At 39.7% G+C, this 22,189-nt stretch overlaps 2 protein-coding genes across 5 annotated transcripts in view; one reads left to right on the top strand and one right to left on the bottom strand.

Annotated features, from left to right (window-relative positions):
- The first annotated feature begins 247 nt into the window (after nt 1–247).
- On the top strand, nt 248–11,147 carry PPIC (peptidylprolyl isomerase C). The gene is made up of 5 exons (XM_073344814.2): nt 248–579; nt 4,283–4,396; nt 5,080–5,173; nt 7,400–7,584; nt 10,009–11,147. The coding sequence occupies exons 1-5, from the start codon at nt 430–432 to the stop codon at nt 10,132–10,134; spliced, it is 669 nt and encodes a 222-aa protein (XP_073200915.2). The 5' UTR covers nt 248–429; the 3' UTR covers nt 10,135–11,147.
- A 3,349-nt stretch (nt 11,148–14,496) lies between these two features.
- SNX24 (sorting nexin 24) overlaps nt 14,497–22,189 on the bottom strand; it is a 147,181-nt gene continuing 139,488 nt past the window's right edge. For all 4 annotated transcript variants that reach the window (XM_078852855.1, XM_073344835.1, XM_073344836.2 and 1 more), the window contains 2 exons: nt 22,085–22,149; nt 14,497–14,724 (listed from right to left, as the gene is read on the bottom strand). In XM_078852855.1, the coding sequence (XP_078708981.1) occupies nt 14,654–14,724; nt 22,085–22,149 (136 nt within the window). In that variant the 3' untranslated portion in view covers nt 14,497–14,653. The remainder of the gene's footprint in view (nt 14,725–22,084; nt 22,150–22,189) is intronic.

Here is a 22,189-nt window from a genome sequence, read left to right as displayed (position 1 = left end):
GAGCCAGGGACTCCCGCACCGACAGGGCTGGGCGAGCACCACTGGCTCCTTCTCTCACAAGGCAGCACCTCGAGCCCCAGTGTTGTGGGAGCTGCTGGGCAAAACACAAGGGAGAGCCGAGCCGAGCCGAGCCCAGCCCCCCCCGCGGAGGCAGAGCCTGGCGGGAGCCGGGAGGCCCCGGCTGATAAAGCGGGGCAAAGGAAGCGTGTTCCCCCGCCCGGGACACTCTTGCTGCAGCCAGCCTGGCCCCGCGCCTGCCGCTTTGCAGCGCCCGCTGCCCGGCGCACATGGGCCTGAGCTTCGGCTTCCCCGCCCCCCCCGCCACAGTGTCAGCGGGAGGAGCCGGCCCGGGAGCCGGGCGCAGGCGCCCCTAGACGCGTCCCACCCTCCGCGGTCCCGGCGCAGCAGCAGCAGGAGGAGGAAGAGGAGATGGGCCGCTCCGCCGCCTGGTCGCTGCAGGCTCCGCGCCGCCCAGGGCTCCGGCCGCCCCTTCTCTGGGCCCTGTTCTGCCTCTGCGTCTTGGCGCGGCCCCTGCGCGCTGGGGGCTTTAAGAAGAGGGGGCCCACCGTGACTGCCAAGGTGACTCCAGCCCAGCGGCAGGAGGGGAGGGGCAGGAGCTCTGCCAGTTGCGGGTTGCTGACCCCTCTCTAGCGCCGCCCCCCCATTAAACCCTTCCCGTGGGGTGGGCAACGGGGGAATTGCACCGCTGACCCTTGGCTCAGTGTAAACCCGTCATCTGCTGTGCATCTAGCTCGGGCTCCGGTGTCCCCTCTGCCCCATCTGGGGCTCCCAGGTGTTTTGTGTTTTAACCTGTAACTCGGTCAGAGCAACAGCTGGATCTGATCGGGGGGGAGGGGTGGTAGTACCAGTGCTAACTTCTTGCAGCGTGTCACAGCTCCACAGCGGAGAGAGACATCCAGCCCACTCTTGTCGATGAAGAAAGTTGGGAGGAAAGTAGGGAATGATCGTGGTTAATAGCGGTTTTTTGTGCTAAGATCATGCACCCTATGTTCAGTATGTCCATGCTCCAGTGCCTGTATGAGCTGAGCTCAAGGGTGGGATCTAGGAACTCCCAAGTTCTGTCTAAGGCCTCCTCACCATATAGCCAGCTCATGTAATCTGTCTGTTTCCCTAGTCTATATAAACTGAGGATAATGATACTTATCGGTTTCATGCAGGCTGTTGTGAATATTAATCAATCTATTATTTGATGTTTATAAAACCTTATAGATGAATGCTACATATTGTTGTTGTTATGGATTAGATGACCTTTTTGATGTCTTATTTCTATGGGAGTATATAGCACTGGGTGGAATAGAGAGTAAATTCTCATGGGGTACACTGAAGTCAGTGGGAGTCCATTGAAGGCAACAAAGCTATGGTAACTTACATCTGGGATCTGCTCCCAGGAGCCCTTCTAATGTAAAGCACTGTAAGAGTGCAACATTAGCAAGATCCCTGCTGTGAATATGTGTTTGTACATGCAATGAACAGGCAAAATTGACACAGGAGTTAGTACTCGTGCCTGGTATCTCTGTTGCTTCAGTTGAGCCAGGAAAACACAGGAATTTCTGGATCAGATCAGTCCAGTAATCCTCTAGGCTGGTACACTGTCTCAACCATTGTCAGGAACTTCAGCTGAAGATGCAAGAAACTCTGCAATGGATAATTATAGAATAATTTTCTTCTTGGAGAATCTTTTTCCTAGCTCCAATCAGTTGGTGGTTAGCCTATGATTTGAACCGTGGAGGGTTATAGCTGTAGTTTATTTTACTTTGTATCTTATCTAATGGATGTTTTAATTATCCATATAAATGTTGACTCCTACCAAGTGGTTGGCCTTTCGTGGAAATATTATGCAAGTGGAATACAGTGGCATGAGGTTGCACTGGTACAACCTCATCTCAGCTTGTTATGGGGAATGAGAGGAAAAGCCAGGTGCCTTTAGGTATTTGACACAGCTGCAGTTCTTTAAGAATATTTTACTATTTCCATTATATGTGTTTTGTAATAACTAGCAAACGAGTCCCAGAATATCCTCTTTTAGCAGCTACCTGCACCATTCAGACTTTCAATAGCTAAACGTATTCCCCTCTTCATAATATTCATTTTATAAATAACTTTACAATACTTAATTGTATTTATGCTTTACTCTTCATTGAAGTACTATTTGGATCTGTTTTCTAGCATTTACAGTGAGTTGACTAGTGTTTTAACCATCTGTGAGTCAGAGCAGTCATACCCTACCTTCTCCCTCCAGGGCTCAGTTTTTTAAATCTTGCAGTATAAGAAGTTGGATCAGTTTACTGCTTTGCCATCTCTCCCTTGTGTTCTGTTAGAGTGGGTGGTTCTATTCTTACCACTACTTGCCAAAACTTGAAAAGAAGGTACTATGAGATTAGCCAGATATGAATCAAATGTAAAATGTAGTAAAACACTGACATTCTGGTATAAATTAAGAGAACATTTATCTTAATTTAATAGGCCTCTGTTGTTGCTTTAAAAGCAGTAGGCAGTCAATGAACCCTGCATCAGTTCTGCAGATCCTCCTCATAAACAGAAAATAATCTGCCTTAGACATGTGTAGGATGGAAGGTAAGTGGAGCTATCTGACTACCAGATGAATATGCCAAGCCATGTGGATATCTCAGGATGCTCACACCTGTTGGAACTGGTGTACTTCATTGTATGATACATTTGTGCTTCCTTTAAAAAAAAAAAAATCTGTAAGAGCAGAAGGGTAGACAGGATTTCTACTCCATGGTGATCAGAAACAAATGTGGAATAGATAATTGAAGGCAGTCATTGGAACAGGAGATAAAAAATCCACCCTTTTCTTAAATTTGTCATAGGGCCAGATTCAGCAAAGTGTGCAAACACAACCCCAGTTTTCATGGGTACAGTTCTGAAAACCTGCTCTCTAACTAGTATTGAATAATTCTAGATACATCCAGAAACTAGGGTGTTCATACCAAGTGGCAAGAAAATGGACTAGGTGGACCAAAGTCCCCCTCCCCTCCCCCATCCGCCCTTTGGACATCTCTGTAATCATAGTCAACCTTCATATTCAAAACCCCTTGTAAGGTCAAGAGAGATAACAGAAACAGCTAGTAGGAGAGAATGAAAGACCTTTTCACATAGGAAAGAGACCATAGACATTTAATGTCACTACCAAGCTAAGTTGTTGGCCACGTAATTTTTTGTTTCAGAGTAGCAGCCGTGTTAGTCTGTATTCGCAAAAAGAAAAGGAGTACTTGTGGCACCTTAGAGACTAACAGATTTATTTGAACATAAGCTTTCGTGAGCTACGGCTCACACCACATCACAATATGACACGCAAATACGGACGGGGGAGGGGCAAAGAGGACTGTTTTCTTAGCAGGCGCAAGTCTTTATTTAGATTTTTGTGAACTTAAAAGATATCTCACTTTCTGAGTTATTCCTATTTTTAATTCCTTTAGAATATCTGCATATTCAAATAAAATTGATTAATAGATTCTGGACTACATTAAAATACTCTAATTCATTAGCTGTCTTCAAGTGGTTTTTATAGAAACATTCTTACACTGCAGATTCTCTGAAGTGAGATGTCTAACTTCTCAAGTCAACATGTTTATTTCTCTAGGCAGACTTCTAAACTTGTGTTTTAGCAAGGCAACTGGCTTCTAACAGAAAATAATTATCACCGTTAATTAGCCAAATAAACTACATTGTGTTCACTTTTGTCTAGATGACCAATTGCTTTCAGTGATCTAAACAGTGTCCGCTTTAGTGTAAGTGGGTATATGCTTACCTGCAAGTGGATGGAAAACTGGCTTTTGAGAATCCGTGCATTGTAATTCCCCGTTGTTGTTCACATATCTGGAATAGCAGCATTGGTTGTTTAAAACTTTCCCCCTACCTTGGTATTCATGAATGCTAAAAGTGGGCATATCTTTACCAGCAAACAGTGGTTATATCTCCATATACGTTTCGGTATTGGCACCTGTGAAAAAAGCTCTTAGAAACCTGTCTACAGGATTGGTATTGTAACTTTATGTAGCTTTCTGTCTGAGCATTTTAAAGTGATGAATGAAACTCCAGAACTGGTATTCACAATGCTTAGCACATTCTTCTGCATAATTTGTGAATAAAGTGGCTTTAAGAGGTTTTTCTTAAAAGTGCATACTGTTTAGAACTCCGTTCACATAATACCATCCAAAGGCGATTTGCTTTAACACTTATAAAGTTTAGTCTGTTTTTATCATATTTGTATAATTTTGTTTTCTTCTTAAATATCCAGGTGTTCTTTGATGTGAAGATTGGCGAGAAAGATGTTGGCAGAATTGTAATTGGCTTGTTTGGAAAAGTTGTCCCAAAGACTGTTGAGAACTTCATTGCACTGGCAACTGGGGAAGTATGTTTGTTTTCTTTCTTTTACACAGCGTACAATTTTGGGTGGAGAATAAAAGGTGAAAAAGTACAGCTTTACAAAATGACATTTCAGTTGTGAACTTTCCACATTAATTGTCCACAAATTTTTCATTCTAGGGATACTAATGTAAGAGAACCATCTTATGGACCCATCTCTCCTACCTATAATCCCAAACTCCTTTCACAGCTTTGTTCTCAAAATTTCATTGTGCAGGCCATTAGATAGGTCTCTGCAGACCTTGGTCCTTAAACTATGAAGTTAATCCATCCCTAGATTGTAGTTGGGACGAATAAATTTGGGTGGTATAATCATTCAAATAGCAAATAAGGATCTCTTGAATTAGAAAGAATTTTGTAGCTTGGTGTCACTATCATGTAAATAGTATGCTTCTTCCATCCCTGATTCTGTGGTATCACAGCATAGCATGAGTAGCACTCACCCACATCCTACATTATTTTGTTTCATGTATTTTTGTGTCTTGCTGTGGTTTTGGAAAGCGACGGTAGTGGCCTATTACAAAGACTTTTCTTGCAATTTTCCCCTTATTTTGTTTATAATCTGTGAAACCCTAACATTCAGATTGATTTTCTCTTTCCATCTGCCATAGATAAATCTCCTGCATAAAAATGCATATATACTCATTGGAGCTTTATTGCTTTTCTTAGAAAGGATATGGGTACAAAGGAAGTAAATTTCATCGTGTGATCAAAGATTTCATGATTCAAGGTGGAGACTTCACAGCTGGAGATGGAACTGGAGGTAATATGCTTATTATCCTTCAACTCTCCTCCTAATAGCTTTACATGCAAGTTCAGCATAGTGAAAGAATGAACAAAACATTTAATTGAGTTTAAAATGGCTGCCAAAGACATTGTAGATACAGAAGTCTTTGGAAGAACTGATCCGGTATGAGGGGTCATGGGATATTAGCTACCAAAACTTTAGTTGCCAGATGTTACGTACAATTAAAGCTTCACAATGTTAAGTTTTCTGTGGTGATAGATCTTAAAAAGATATGTGCTGAGAATGTTTTTTAAAACAGTGGTGGGCTGCGCCAGAGAATAGTATGGCTTAGGAGAATAGTATAGGTTTTGAAAAGGATTCTTATGCAAATATGAGAGATCCATGATATTTGTGTATGTGGTGGGGCAAGGGGTTGCTCTGTTCCCACCCCCTGCATAAGTATTTTCTTTTTAACTACTTTCTAGGAAAACAGTTAAGTGGCTCTGAACAAAGGCAGTATTATCTACAGGGAGATAAGGTGCGAAACCTGTAATAAGGGCTGTATTCACATGAGGATGAGATTACTATACAGCAGGTTTGCCACCTGAAAATTTGAATGCAGCCTACACTCCTGCCTCCATTCTTCCTTCTCTTTGGGGCCTGTAGTAATGCTGCCACTTTGCTGTACAGGCTTCTTGGGGAATCTTTTGGAGTCTTTGGAGAAAACTTTTGATAATTTTGTTCATATCCTGGACTTGGCCTACAGTACAGCATGCTGGAATGCAGGTGCAAAGTCAGCACTGCAAGCTTCTCTACAGCTACATGCAGTTGATCATGTAGATCATCTAATTCCAAAAACTGATCCTTGCTCAGTGCTCCAGTGGAAGGTAGACTTCCCATCCTTCTCAGTCTCCTAGGGGAGAAGTTCCTTAAGGACTGCAAAGGATGAGGCATGGAACTAAATTCCGCATTGTTCAGCATCTTATGCCAATTTCTATCCTAACCCACTGGTACCCAAGTCATCCTTTTCATCCTGTAATTGAGTAAAGTTGTTTGTGCCAATCAGATTCTTGAGCAGAAGATTGAAAATGTCGAGGGTGAGAATTGCTTTAACCATTTAAAATAAATGTACCAGAATGGTCATACATCTTCCTGCTGCTACTTAGCTGATCAAAAGCTTCATGCCCAGGTCACTGTGATAGCCTTTAGTTACTTGGATTGGTTTCTGAAATGTGGGAGATAGATTTGAAAATTAAGTGTGCTCCACATTGTGTGTGGGTGTTTTTTTTTGTTTTACAGCAGATGATCTGGCTATTCACATAGTTCAGTCAACAGGAAGTGGCAGGAACAGGCTTTTTCTGGAGCCAGCACTTAACTGATAAAGGGCAGTCTCCCTTGTGTAGGAGGCATTCTTTCTTCTATTGTCTGTACTTTCTCGCCTGCCTGCCTGCTCCTTCCAAGCACTACCCGTTTGAGTTGTCTATATAACAGTGCTAGTGATTTCCCACTAGAACAGACTGTGGGGAAAGGGAAAGTACCAAAGATTAGAGCACTCAAGACACAATCTAGCAATGCAGTGAGCACTGTCTACTTTCTCACTGTATTACCATTAATCATGTTTATTATAGTAGTGTCTAGAGGCCAGCTTTGAATGGGGTCCCATTGTGCTAGGCACTGTATATACAGAGTAAGAGACAGATGATCCATGTAGCTTTCTTTTCTCATAACAGTGGAGTTTAAACCTCCACCAATTATTTTTTCCCTTCTAAATTCTCTGTTTTAGAAAACAGTGCAGTCTTTTCGTAATGAAATATATTCCCATGGATGGTAACTAAATTTGGGTTAGCCTAACGGACTCATTGTTTAAAAAAAGTAAGTCCTGTTAGAAAACGAATGGTTCAGTTATAAAGGTAAATGTTAAAACTATCACAAGACATGGCTAACTTTTTTCAGTAGCCCTTATTATCTTGTTTAAAACTCATTGTAGTGGGCTGAGCACATAGTCGTCACTAAACAAATAGTATTGTTCCACGTCTACTGGTAGGTTTTTCAAAGATACTCCTTTGTACATATGAAGTGTTTTGGATCAGAACACCTTTACTGTGGTGTGTGAAGGAGCTGGGATTACCCAACATCTGAATCTTAATTACTAAAAATTGTACTGTTTTTCCTGCTTTCTGAACCAAAGGGAAGTTTAATTCTATAGCTTTAATTATATTGCTGCTGGTACATTTCTAAACCTGCTTTTGTTTTGTGTCACAGGAACAAGTATCTATGGAGAGAGGTTTCCTGATGAGAACTTTAAACTCAAGCACTATGGAATTGGATGGGTCAGCATGGCTAATTCTGGTCCAGATACCAATGGTTCTCAGTTCTTCATCACTGTAACAAAACCTTCCTGGTTGGATGGAAAACATGTAGTATTTGGCAAAGTCATTGATGGAATGGTAGGTTTAAAAAATATAGTATCAAAGTGGATAGATCTGACCAAATTTGGCTGTTGCAACAATGTAAATCTGATTTATACCATTATAGTTGACAGCAGAATTTGGTCTCTATTATCTATAATGTATACAAGGCAGAGAAATGTAAAGCACTTAACTTTGAAATGTCCTATGAAATAACAAATGTTCATTGCAGAAATTGAAACTAAGTAGTCACTTTGACCTTCATATTTCCTGATGCACGCGACTAGTGTGCTTCTGACTGACTCCTTTATAGGCTGGTGGCAGGTAATTAGTGCTATTAGACAGTGTTTGGAATCCGTAGACCTTTGGATGTCCTAAATTGGAGAGTGCTATCCGAGTTCATGTTCCTCTTCCACTAATCTTGTTATCCATTTAATTTACTGGTTCCTCAAGCTGACACCTCAGTTTTGTAAAAATGGGTAATATTCTCAATGGTGGTGTCTTCTATAATAAGGAATCTTAGAGTGAAAATAAATTTATTCAGATATGTACTAACAACATCAGAATATTAGGTACACAGTTGCAAAATATTTCACTGACACTTGATTACTGTGAAAAAACACAAAATGCCTAATTACTGTACACAACCCTGCTGTATCACCCTATACCTGACTTCACTTACTGCTATTTGAGTTTGCCCTAACACCTTGTTTTCTCACTCTCCTCATTTCTGTTTTGAAGTAGACAGATGTAGAACCTATTCTATAGATATTTTCTATATAAAGCACAAAGACTTCATTTGATCAAATCTTTTAAGAGCCATAATAGCAGTTGAAACTTTTCTGGAGGATTCAGAGTAAATTTTAAATCAGAACTTCATTAACTGGCAACACCATCTCAGGCCAGATGATTGATAATCCTAGATATATTCTGTCCTTCAAAACAGTACTTTAAGTATGTGCCTGATCTCAGGCTTGTGTTTTCCCCTATACCCACCTGAGTGGATGTCATGACACTCGCTCAATACTTTGGAGTAATCATATAACTCCTTTCACACTCTCTGTATAAATCCTTTCTTACCTAACCCAAACACAAGTATGGTTTCTGATGAGAAGAAAATTACTATGCAGTCTTCATGATCCTGGGATTTATTTACTGATGATAGAGCATAGATAGAATTGTGTGTGCTTGTTAGCTTGATCGGCTGTAAAGATATTTTCAGTTCCTCCTTTGCTATGACATTAGGTGTTACCAGGGGACACAACATTTGAGTTCAGGCTTCTCACTAGATGGTGGGTTGTTATCTAAGCAGGCAACCTGGCTTAGTTTATGTGGGAACTACTCCTGAGGGAATTCTGCACCACTGTGCATGTGCATAATTTATGTCCCTGCAGATTTCTTTACTTCTCTGCAGAAAAATAACTTTCTGATGGGGAAGTCACAAGAGCAGGCATGAGACCTTCCCCAGCAGTATGTTTCAGGTGCCCAGGACAGCTGGCAGAGGTAAATCACAGTGGGGTAGGGGGAGGGATTGGGAAAGACCCAGCTGCTAGCTCCTACCCTGGGCCAGGCTCAGCTGCTAATCCTGGCTGGGCTGGGGAGGACAGGACTTCCTCTTCCCCTGTATGGCAGCCAGGCCTGTGTCAGACCTACCCCCAGATTTCTCCTCTAACTGTACGAAGCTCTGCAAACTCTCCCTCTGTGCTTCCTGCACCTTTTGCTCTTCAGCTGCAGGAAGAAGGATCGCTGTACAGGGAGCTGCTCTCCCATTTGCCCAACCCCTGTGCATCCAGACCCCCTCAATCCCCATTCCCCCTGCACCTTGACCACCCCAATGAGCCCCAACCAGCTTCACCTGGATCTCCATCACACTCCCCCAGCATCTGGACCCCCCACACCAAGATCCCCTGCCAAGCTCTATGCATCCCACTCCCAGACCCTCCCTTCCCTGCTGAACTCCAACCACCTTCACCTGGATCCCATTGCAGAGTCCCATTACTGTTGCACCCAGATCCCCCAATGAGCCACTCGCACCCATATTGCCCCACAGAACCCTCTTAACCCACACCTAGATCCCCACCCACTAAGCCCCTCCATATTTGGATCCTGCCTTGCTGAACGTGCCTGCTCACACCTGGCACAGAGGAGCAGGGCCCTGGGGTGTTTGGGGGGCAGGCTCACCCCTGAGTCTATGTCCTGGAGTGGGGAGCTGCACAGAGATCTCCCACGTCTGTGCAGCCAGTAGTCTGTGCTCCCCAATGCCACACTGGAGCTTCCACATTTATTTGACTAATAACATTTGCAGAATGCCCTCAGGAGTAGGGGGAACTGAGCATGAAAAGATCCAAGTACCAAAGCTGTAGAAAATTTATTTTTACACTAAGGTCACTTAGTCTTTTGCCTTGTGTTGGAGATTAGCAAACCTTGTTTTCTTTACTAAATTTAAGTGTTTTGTTTTAATAGTCTGTGGTGCATGCTGTAGAACTTCAGCAGACAGATGAACATGACCGCCCTCTTCAAGACTGTGTGATCGTGAACAGTGGCAAAATAGCTGTAAAAGAACCATTTATAGTTGAAGTAGAGGATTGATGAACTTACCAGCTACCCTGGAAGAGAAAATATAATGGCTTTTTCTTTTGGGGATAAAATTTGGGTGCAGATATAGATTATCCAGTGACTATTTCCATATAAATGCTCAATGCTATCAGCAAACAATGTGGTAAACTCAGCAGTTGTAAGATGTGCAAAGCATCTATGTATTTATGTTGAAACTTCAGGGAACCAACACCTTTTAAATATAAGGGACATCTCACTAAAACCTAGAGCTGGTCGAAAATCATGAAAAATTGTTTTCATTTAGCAGTGTTTGAAAATGGTTTCATTTTCTGTTTTGTTATGAAATTTTCCACATTTGTTACTGGCATTTTCATTGAAATTATTAAAGACCTGGTTTTCAGCATATACGAAACAAATATTCAAATGATTTCTGTAAGAATTTTAGTACAATCATGCAATCATCTGTGAAAAGCAGATTGATTTCAATGATAAATTTTTTCAAAATTTTTTGAAAAAGCCATTTTCAATAAAATAATTCTGGGTGAAAATTGTCAACTGGCTCTACTAAATACACATTGGTGCAGCTTTTCTAGAGATAAGGACACTATTACTAGAGATGGAAGTTACCAGTTCAAATCCATCTCCTGAAAGTGCAGGATCAAGTTGTTCCCTTTTCCAGATAAAGGATATATTAAATACAAGATTTAGCAAAGACAGAGCAGATCACTTTGTATAAATAAACTGTGGTTATAGTAACACATTTTAAAAAGGATCCTTCTCTTAATGCATGAGAGGTTTTATGTGCACAGCAATCCATGCCATGCAGACCAGAAGGAAACCAAAGTTTTCAAGTAAAAGGTTTGCTAAAAGCTAACGAGACTGCACTTTTGACTTGGATTTTTGTAACCCTTCCCGGCTATTGCTAGTAGACAAAACAAATTGATAGTTTTTAAACAAGGTATGTACAAAGGCTCAATTAAAGATTGTTGTATGGAATTTTTTATAAGCTATATATGTATGCAATATTAAACTTTTTTGTAATATGAGGTAAATTGTTTTTCCTTAATTTTCACAATCTGTTCTAAATAGCTCTGTCAAACAATTAAAAATTGTTATTAATCGCAACATCAACAAAATTGTGATTAATAGCAGTTTTAATCACACTGTTAATAGAATACCATTTATTTAAATATTTTTGGATATTTTCTGCATTTTCAATGTATTTCAATTACAACACAATACAAAGTGTACAGTGCACACTTTATATTTATTTTTGGTTACAAATATTTTAACCTTAAACAGAAACAAAAGACATAGTATTTTTCAATTCACATCATACAAGTACGTTATTGCAATCGCTTTATTGTGAAAGTGCAACTTACAGATGTAGAGGGTTTTTTTTTACATAAGTGCGCTCAAAAATAAAACAATGTAAAACTTTAGAGCCTACAGGTCCACTGAGTCCTACTTCTTGTTCAGCCAATTGCTAAGACAAACAAGCTTGTTTACATTTACAGGAGATAATGCTTCCCATTTCTCACTTTCAGGTGACACTGTAAATAAGAACAGATATTCACATGGCACTTTTGTAGCCAGTGTTGCAAGGTATTTATGTGTTAGCTATGCTAAACATTTGTATGCTTCGATCACCATTCCAGAGGACATGCTTCCATGCTGATGATGGGTTCTGCTCGATAATGATCCAAAGCACTGTGGATTGAGATATTTATTTTCATCATCTGAGTCAGATACTACCAACAGAAGGCTGATTTATCTGTTTTGGTGGTTCAGATTCTGTAGTTTCAGCATCAGAGTGTTTGTTCTTCTAAGACTTCTGACATTATGTTCCACACCTCGTCCCTCTCAGATTTTGGAACGCAATTCAGATTCTTAAACCTTGGGTCGAGTGCTGTAGCTATCTTTAGAAATCTCACGTTGGTACCCGCTTTGTTTTTTTTTTCAAATCTGCAGAGAAAGTGTTCTTAAATCGAACAACACATGCTGGGTTGTTCATCGAGACTGCTATAACATGAAACATATGGCAGAATGTGACGCATTATTTTTTTAGCGAGTGTCATCAGGATGGAAGCATATCCTCCGGAATGGTGGGCAAGGTGTGAAGGGGCATACGAATGTTTAGAACCACTAAAAAAGAAAATCAGCCTTCTGCTGGTGGCATCTGACTCAGATGATGAAAATGAACATGTGTCACTCTGCTCTGCTTTGGATTGTTATCTAGCTGAACCTGTCATCAGCATGGATGCATGTCCTCTGGAATGGTGGTTGAAGCATGAAGGGACATATGAATCTAGTGTATGTGGCATGTACATATCTTGCAACACCGGCTACAACAGTGCCATGAAAACATCTGTTCTCACTTTCAGGTGACATTTTAAATAAGAAGCAGGCAGCATTATCTCCTGTAAATGTAAACAAGCTTCTTTGGCTTAGCGACTGAGGACTTGTAGGCTCTAAAGTTTTACATTGTTTTGTTTTTGAGTGCAGTTATGTAACAAAAGAAACATTTGTAGGTTGCACTTTCATGATAAAGAGATTGCACTACAGTACTTGTATGAGGCGAACTGAAAAATACTGTTTTGTTTTTTACAGTGCAAATACTTTTAATGGAAAATACAAAGTGAGCACTCTACACTTTTGTATTCTGTATTGTAATTGAAATCAATATACTTGAAAATGTAGAAAAACATCAAAAAATTTATAATAAATTGAAATTGGTATTCTATTATTGTTTAACAGTGTGATTAAAACTGCCATTAATTACAATATTTTAATTTGAGTTAATTTGATTCCAGTTAATGGCAATTGACAGCCCTAGTTTTAAACTTAAGATATAGATGTCTATTGTGAGCTGTGCTGTAAAACTACTTTAACAGAGAGAATGAATCAAGATATAAAATTATCAGTATGGCATAGTAGGTAATACTTTTGTTTCTGCTGCTAAGTTCTGGGCTCATGAGGAGTACTGACAGTTCAGTACTTACTACAGCCACTGATAATTCTTTTAAAGATCTGTGATTCACTTCACAGGAGAGATTGTTTGGATCACAGTTAAGAGTAAATTCTCAATTTGAGATGCACAAGGTGCTTTATAGGGCTTATACTTGTATTTATGAATAGCCAATAGCCTGACTTCAGATTATATTTTCAAGCCTGGTAAAGAGTGACAGCTTTGCCCGTACCTAAGTCCCAAACGTTGCACGGTCTCATCAATCATCAAAACAGCTTCAAAATCAGTTTAGTGTTTGGCAGGAGGCACTATTGCTCCCTCAGGACTACACTATTATGTTAGGGCCCAATTCTGCCATGATGACTTGTGCTGAAAAGTCCTTCACTCCAGTTAGCCCTATGAATTATTTATATATTATATTTATTAACGAAGCAGCAATACAGCAGAACTGAATAATGTGATGTTCAAGATATATTTCTGTATAAACTTAACGCACCAAGGGGATGGTGCTGAAAATTGCTAATAATGAGGTTAAACATTTTCTCACTCTTCCAGTGGTTGAGGGGGGGCGGGGAGGGGGAAGATGGGGGAGAAATAGCTGTAGTAAGAAGCTTTGAAATGTACCCTGTTAGGCTAGAAAGGGAGTACAGATGATACATTCACAGTTCATATGCTCCTGTGTGCATGTTCTAGTAGTTTATTTTACAGTGTAATATCCAGTAATGGACATAACAAATTTCAAGTTCATCTGAACACATAATTTTTAGTTATTTTACTAGTAAATGATATCCTTGCTTGATCTCACCAAAAAGTGGTGTAAACTGTGGTTCACAAAATATAAGAGATTAAACACAGAGCGTAAATTGGCTTGGAAATTAAACACACGCTAGAAGTAACAACTGAATGAGGTTGTTACCATAAATGTTATGCCAAACTTCCAGGTGGTTAGAATGCCATAGGAGTTCTCTATAACCAACATCCTGAAACAAAGCTACATTGCAGAAGGTGGAAACTCCCTATCACACAGAACTTGACACTGTTCTACCCAAACATTAAGGTGTAGATTTGAAATATTTACCTTTTGAATACTAATGCAATACTTTAAGTTGCATTTAATTTCCAGTTAAGCAACTTCATTTTTTAAAATTACTTTGTAGTCTCTCTCATACTGTCTTCAGTGCCAGCACTTTCAATGCATTCATTGCCAGCAATGGGTAATGCACTGGGACTATCCTGATGTAAAAAAGGATTAGTGTAATTTGTAATAAAAAAACAAGCAATATTAGTAAAGCTTTTAATTCTTTTCAAAGATTAGTGTAATTCAGTGTATGACTGTCATTCTTTAGTATTAAATATTAGAGTATGTATATACATTAGTTTAAATATGGAAACAAAGCTCTTCCGCTTATCTGTTTTTTTAAAAAGCCCAAACTGTAGTGACCCTGATTTTAAAAGCTATAATGTATGGAATTAAATTAAGGTGGTGACTTTTGCCTCTTAGAATTGCTATCATGCCACAGAATTTTGCTTATGTCAATTTTCTTTTCAAGACTTGCTTTAATTTCTTCTATCCACGCACCACTTCTACCTGGGCAGTAGATGAGGATAAAATATCCCATGGAGAACTCCTTCAATAACTACATTTGGAAAGTCATCTGAAAAACAGAAAAGAAAAACTGCTTTCTTATGTATGTCAATACCATATAAATGCTTTTGTGGAATTTAACAAGGCAAGGACTAGTATAATTTAGGATATTGCATCACTATAGTGTTTATCCCTGTTGGGAATGTACTATTAGTAATGCTGTTTCAGCACTAAAGCCACTTTAGTATAGCGTAGGGCATTGCATAAATGCGTTGCCAGATTTGTAGCTTATTGATTTAAAGGGATGTTCTAATACCTAATGCTGCTAGACTCCAGCTCTTTATCTGAATCTTTTCTCACAAGGAAGATGGATTACACTGGCAATTCAATTTCTAACAAAATCTCAATATACTTGAAGGAATTCCAAGATTGCTACTGGGAATACTTTACAGCAGTTTTTCCATTGTGGTTTATAGCAATGTTTAGTCCAAGTGGACTTGAAGGTGCCTGTGCCATCACAGAAACTTCTCAAGAGCAGTGAGATTGTAGACTGGCTATTCAACATAAAAAGGCAAGTTCCTTACAAAAAGTGATCCTGTCAAATTTGAAGGGGAACAACCCATACACAAAATATTTTCAGTGCAAATGCAAAGGAAACAAACACCATTTTTTCATGTTAAATTTACCTTAGTAAATAAAATTGAAACAGATTACCTGATGAAAGAAAGTAATAGACCCACATAGAGGCAGGAAGGCTATGTGTTACTAAAAGAAAAATATTCTCCAAATGTATTAACTCCTACCTGTCTAAAATAGAGTGACTTTCTTTACTCCCTTGACAGTAAGAGTCAGAATTTCTCACTCCATCTTACATTATTGCTTAAAATTGAGTTTCAAACTTGCAGTGCCAGCAAACTAAGAGGTGGGTTAAACTCAGAAGATACAGCTGAATAAACATCCACAGATTATTTCTTTGATGTTCCACACTTCCAAAGTAAGTTTCTCCTTCAGCCACCAGCCTACAGATATGCATATAGGGCCAGATTCAACTCCCATTAAAATCAGTGGAAAGATGATACTTGACTTTAATGGGAATTGGATTGTGCCCATTAATAACTTTAGGGCCATCAAATAGAGTAGGATGTTTCTGCAAATAATGTATTATAAACCTCTGAGTACCAGCACTGTAAATTACTAATAAATTAATTTGATTATATATCATAATTGATGTTAGAGATTTGACCAATAGACTCAAGGATATTTTTAGGTGAATGTATAACTAACAGAGACCTTTTCAATAAGCAGCATATGGGTGATTCTCCTGATTTCTGATGGTGGATAAAGCATTATTACAAATCACTCATTGACATTTTGAGGCCAGTAATGATTCTACAAGTCCTGAAAGCTCTGCACACTCAAATCACTTTTCTAGGATAATTCCACAATATTGTTATCAGCAGTATTAGAATACACATGATAAACATGATCCAGTGGTTTCACTCTAAATCAAACCCTGAAGTTTCAGAAACCTGTTTTTCTGCTAGTTCTATTATATACATGACATACAGTACATATGGGGAAATTGTTATTGATTTTATAAAATGATACCATTTTACAGTGTCAGACTCACTTTGAGGCTTTGCTGAATAAAGCATCTACCATATCATTTTAAATCTAGTATGTAAACATATTGAAACAATCCCACAGGCACTTTTGAAAATGCTTGGCTTTAGACATCATTCACCATTAGACCAATTTTCCATGAAGATACAGGAAGTTTAGGTCTATTATTCAATAGGAACTTTAGCAATTTGGTCTATTAGGCTAGTAGTTTAGATTCTGGTCCTTTTAAAACCCCTTTCAACTTTTTGGGTAATAGATATTTTGCACTTTTTTTAATTAAAAGAAGAGAACCCATCTTATATGAAGAATGTGTTCACAGAGTTAAACCAATGTTACATGCTTTATGCAACAATGATTCAGAGTCTGAAAATCAAGACTTGTGATCCTAAATTCATTAGGCAATTTTGAAAATCTCCCTTACAACAATATTAAAATCCAGTGCTGATATAGCTCTGAGTTCAACATAGAACTATGTCATTATGTGCTATAAAGTTAAGTATATAAAAAGTGCCAATTTAATATTTTTACTGTTGGTTAAGACACAGGAGATTGTTCTCTGGTTTACAAGCCAACATTCTGCAAGAATCTTCAAATTCAAATTAATTAGGGAGTTTGGACAATATAAGGCACCTTGCTTTCTCAGGGTTCCTTTTCATGAATGAGAGAAATGGAAGCAAAAGTGGAGGAACTGAGGATGACTTCTTCCCTCTTCCAGAGAAGTAAAAGACATCTACAAAGAAGCAACCAACCGTTCCTGGTGCAGTTCAGAATATGCAGCTCTTCAGGGATGATTTTTGCCAATTAAAGCACCAATCCTGCAAATGATTACACAAATGCTTAACTTTAAGCATGTGAAAAGCTCTGTTGATTTCCTGACCCAATGCAGTCCATAGGATTACCCACATGCTTATTGAAACATATGCACGTGTTTGCAGGATTGAGGTCTGAAGATATGACTCATAGCAGTGAGTATGAGGCTACATGTACACTACACACCAGAGTTGGTGGTGTGTAGTCTATGCGTAGCTACATGCCGCCGTGAAAAGCAAGCTGTATCCATACTGTGTAGTGTGTAGTTACACATCAGTGAAAATCTCCAGCAGCCGGGAAGCATCAGGGAGAAGCTTCAGCAGCTCCTTGCTGCCAAGAGCCTCCCACTGGAGCAAGGAAAGGTTCTGGCAGGGGGAGGAGCAGGGGAACCCCCCTGCCAGAGCGTTTCCCCTCTGCTGGTTTTTTGCCCTGCGGTGCGGAAGGGCTCTGGCAGCAGGGAGCTGCTCAAGCCTTTCCCCGCTGCCTCCCCCCGCCAGAGCCTTTTCCCCCTACTGGAATCTTTTCCTGTGGTGGAGAAAGACTCCAAGAGCAGGGAGGCAAGCGGGACACTACACTGCTAAAAATAGCAGTGTAGACAGGGAGACACGGGTTAGGAGAGCCATGTAGGGTATGTACGCTAACATTTGGGTCATGTCTTTACTCTACTCACCTAAGCTGTGCCTCACCAGCTGCTCTGCTATTTATACCCAGCTAGGCGGGCTGTGTGCATATATACACTACATGCTCCCAAAAGAAGCATGTACTGTAGATGTACCTTCAGAGGCAAGGTCTACAGACTCAGGCTTGCACTACTGTGCTAAAAATAGCAGTGTAGACATTCCTGTTCAGGTTCTTAGACCCACCCTTTCACCAGGTTTCAGAGACCATCTTCTAACTCCAGTGGGAACATCTACACTGCTATTTTTAGGGCCATAGTGCAGACCTCAGAAGCCCAAGTCAGTCTCTGAGACTCACTGCTGCAGGGTTTTTTCCCCCCGTTTAGTCCAAATCACTTCTGATTCTGAAAGAGTCTAAGAGTTGTGGTTTATTCAAGGGGAAAAAAAGTGAATGCATGTCATTTAACATTCATTTATGGTGTGGAGAGGGCTGACTGTTGTCAGTGAGCGAACTAAGATTTATAAAATTTTTTTGTAAATATGAGGGATAGTGCCTTAGATTTCATTACTTTAGAGCCTCCCACCAGTTTATAGCAGCTATGAGCCCCTTTGGGCAATTCACAGTGTTTACTAATTGTGCCTCTTGGCATGTGTATAAAAGTGTGATTTTTGAAAAGTCAAAGCACAAGCTGAAACCAAGAAAGCTGAAAGTCACACTAGTAGCTTCAAACCTTAATAACTAGTAAGTTATCACAGTTTAAGCTCCTGAGAGCCTTATTTTTTTTTTTTAAAAAAACATAAGCAATTCATGTGGTAAAGGTTTCTTTTTGACAACAGAGAGATGATAGCTCCCCTTCATAGAAATTTTAGGTACCTCCAAAAATTATAACAGGATTTTCCAGGTGGGTTTGGCTAGTTTGCAAAAATAAATCCCATTTATAGAAAAGACAGTCTGTAAAAATTGAGTCTAACTAAAATGGAGTCAAATGTTCATGAGTGGTGAGTAAACTGTGAAGTTAAGGTTGCCAACTGTCTAGCAGCACAAACCCTTTCCCTGCCCTCCCTGAGGCCCCACCCCTTCTCCAAGGCCCCATCCCCACTCACTCCATCCCTGGCTCTCCCCTCACTTACTTTCACTGGGCTGGGGCAGAGGGTTGGGGTGTGGGCTCTGGGGGTGGGGCCAAGGAGTTAAGAGGGTGGGAGGAGGCTCCAGGCTGAGCCTGGGGCAGCAGTTTGGGGAGCAGGAGGGGGTGCGGGCTCTGAGAGGGAGTTGGGCTTCAGGAGGGGGCTCAGGGCTGGGACAGGGGGTTGGGGTGCGGGAGGGGATGAGGGGCGCAGGTTCCAGGCGGCGCTTACCTTGGACGGCTCCCGGAAACAACCAGCATGTCCAGCTCCTAGGCAGAGGCGCGTCCAGGTGGCTCTGCCCGCTGCCCCTGTCTGCAGGTACCATCCCCGCAACTCCAACTGGCCGCAGTTCCCGGCCAATGGGAGCTGCGGAGTCAGCACTCAGGGCAGGGTTCAGGGGCAGTGCATGGAGACCCCCCGGCCAGCCCTGCACTTAGGAGCCGGACATGCCTTCCAGAAGCCGCACGGAGCCAGGGCAGGTAGGGAGGACAGGACAAACCAGGACATCATAATACTGAGCTTGTAATTTCTAAAACAGGATGGAGAAAATAGACTCTTACAGATTTTTTGAATAAAAATCATGTTCCACATTATGCTGATTCATAGTATGATAAATCAAAAATTGTTCTGAGAGGTGAACTGGAAGCAGCTAAGGGCTGCTGAACAATTAGTATAAATAAAAACTTGTTGCATTGACTTTTTTTTTTACCTGCTATATGAAAACCTAAGAACTGTGTTTCAAGGCCAAAAAAAGCCTTGGTGAAGCCCTGAAGAGTTCTTTGTGCTGAACACCATTAACTAAATCTCAACACATCTCACACATTAGAACAAGCCATTTCAAAAGAAACCACCACTTAAATTCAATATTAAATTCCCAGTGACTTAAATAAGAAAGCAAGTATGGTCATTCTTCGAGTACAAGTTAGAATAAAAAATTTAGATGTCAAAGTGTTGCAGAAGCTTTAATAGGAGTCATAGAACTAAAAGCCTGTGTACTGATTTGAAAATTTAGGGTGTTATCTGTATATTTTAAGACAATTATATGTAATTTCCATTCTTTGTCTCTCAAGATTTTGCATGAAATTTAACAACATTCAGAACTTTTTTTATTTTTTTTTTTAAAAAGCTTAACTTGCAAATTGCTTATCCAATTATCCAGAATGACTTTTAAACAAATCTTTGAGGAAATGAAGTGCAAAAAAATGAGGATCTGATTACTTTACTTCCTAGACTTCTTATTTGGCCCCAAAATCAAAATCAACTAATCTTATGTAAGTATGTGGATAAAATGGAAATGGTGCAGTATAGTTAGGCTTGGAAGCATTCGATTTTTATCAATAAATGTTGGTAAACACTGATTTCACTGTACACACAGAGAAACCAATGAAAAATATTTCCAGATAGTAACTGAAACCAAAAGGCAAAGTAAGAGAAGTGCTGTTTGAAGACTTATTAGAGTTTGATTCACGGATATTTATTTTGTATATTTTGACGTGATGTTGACAATTTGTGTTTTAACCATTATAAAGTTTTAACTATTTTCATCTCACTGTCTAGCATCATTAAATAATTATTGTCTGACCCCAGCCAAATTTCCCACAATTGGTGAAAATTTAAAAAGAGAAAAATCTAACCCCTCCCCCAAAAAACCTTAAAATCAACATTGATATCTGTTGAAATGATCAAAAAATCAAAATCAAAATCTGCAAAGCCTAATTATAGTTTGTGGAAAAAAACACTGTTGAGTGTTGGTTTAGCCATTCCGCTCCTCCAGAATAAAATGAAAAAGGCAGAATTAGTTTTTAGTGTCTGCAAAATTCTTCTCCAGTTTTGGGGTGGAATCCTGGATCTCTTAAATTCAATGGCAAAACCTCCACTGACTTTAATGGGGGGCAGGATTTCACCCTTGATGTTTATTGGTATACTACACTTGCACATACTTTATTCGGTAAACTCAAAGAATGAAAGTTTCAGTAATTGCACTCTGCTTTGCTGGAATCCAGGCCTGAAACTGGAGGTGTAGTATAAGATAGGAATCATGTACATAGCATTCTAGTTCCTATGATTTTATCATGAATGTCACAATATTTGATGTTTAGAGTCCCAGCTCCTGGATTCATGTGGCTTCTTGAGAATCTCAGTTTAAAAAAAAAAGTTTTTAGCTCTCATGGTTTTGGAAAAAATCTTGAAAATGTGAAGGAAGTGCACTCCAAAGGCTGAGAAACCAAAGGCAAATACAAAGAACCCAACCTTTATTATTATTATTTTAAATTTCCTGATTTAAGACAATCTTATGATTTCTTAATGCATGCTTTGAACACCTGGGGGATTTGCAGAGCCATGTGGGGAAACCTCCACAGTGTCATCTTATTTCCAAAGCTGTCTGCTTCATTTTTGTTACTAGCCTACATTCAGGCAAACAGAGCTTAATAAATAAGTTAGAGCAATTTGTTAATTTTTTTTCTCACGGGAAAATCCTAATTTACAGTTTAAGTGGAAAATTCTCATACTGAAATTTACATATACACAAAAGTACATTTTCTTGTACAAAAGTGTGGAAAAGGCAAAAGATCTATCAATTGAAATGAACAATGTAGGAACACTGTGAAATATGTGCCAACAATATAATCTCTGAAGAAAACACAAAGAAAAAGTCCTTGAATTATTTTTACAAAGGGGAGGGGGGAAGAGTAAAAGAGATGGTGGATTACAACTACCTCTTCCAAATGTGCTTTTGAAATACATATTAACCGATCAAGGGTAACGTAAATATCCTCCGAACACATCTAGTACGCTCAAAACATACAATCTTTTAAAAAAAAAAACCTACAGTTTAGAAATGAGGAGAAATGACAATAATCCAAGTGGAAATACAAACATGCTCACAGCAGCTAGACTGGTGTTTAGGGAAAAAGCACTTAAAAAAGGACTGTACCTTTAGATCAAACCCTGCAGGCAAAAGAACCCACACAGTCAACAAAAAAAGAGAAGCAGTATTTTACATCCTTTTATGATTTGCATCCACAGTAGGTTTGGTTAGGAGAACAACTGAGAGAAAAAAAATTATATCTTCGTATAAATCATTTGCCCCAATTCGGATTTTAAAGAGCTTTATATAAGAACTACTGGTTTATTGGCAGATCAGTAGAATTTGGACCAGTATCACTCGGCAAGGCCTGTATTAATAATAATGTGGTTTATGTGGTGTAGGGTCAGATCAGTAAAGAGCTGTTAACAGATGACAAGTTTGATTACCGTTGGCTGTAGGCAAGACATATGGATCCCTTAGGAACAGCAGCACAGGCTGGTGGGACAGTTTGCTGGAAAGGTCAAGAACAGGAATGTCAGCATCAAGGGATG

Source organism: Lepidochelys kempii, chromosome 5 (genome assembly GCF_965140285.1).
Source record: "Lepidochelys kempii isolate rLepKem1 chromosome 5, rLepKem1.hap1, whole genome shotgun sequence".
Taxonomy (NCBI): Eukaryota; Metazoa; Chordata; order Testudines; family Cheloniidae; genus Lepidochelys; species Lepidochelys kempii.
The sequence above is the reverse complement of the archived record's forward strand: the minus strand, read 5'-3'. Positions and strand labels throughout refer to the sequence as shown.

Bases quoted from the DNA above. Each gene is read 5' to 3' on its own strand.
- PPIC (XM_073344814.2), top strand. From the start codon at position 430: ATGGGCCGCTCCGCCGCCTGGTCGCTGCAGGCTCCGCGCCGCCCAGGG. The intron at 580-4,282 runs GTGACTCCAGCC...TTAAATATCCAG, and splicing joins GGCCCACCGTGACTGCCAAG to GTGTTCTTTGATGTGAAGAT. The intron at 4,397-5,079 runs GTATGTTTGTTT...TGCTTTTCTTAG, and splicing joins TTGCACTGGCAACTGGGGAA to AAAGGATATGGGTACAAAGG.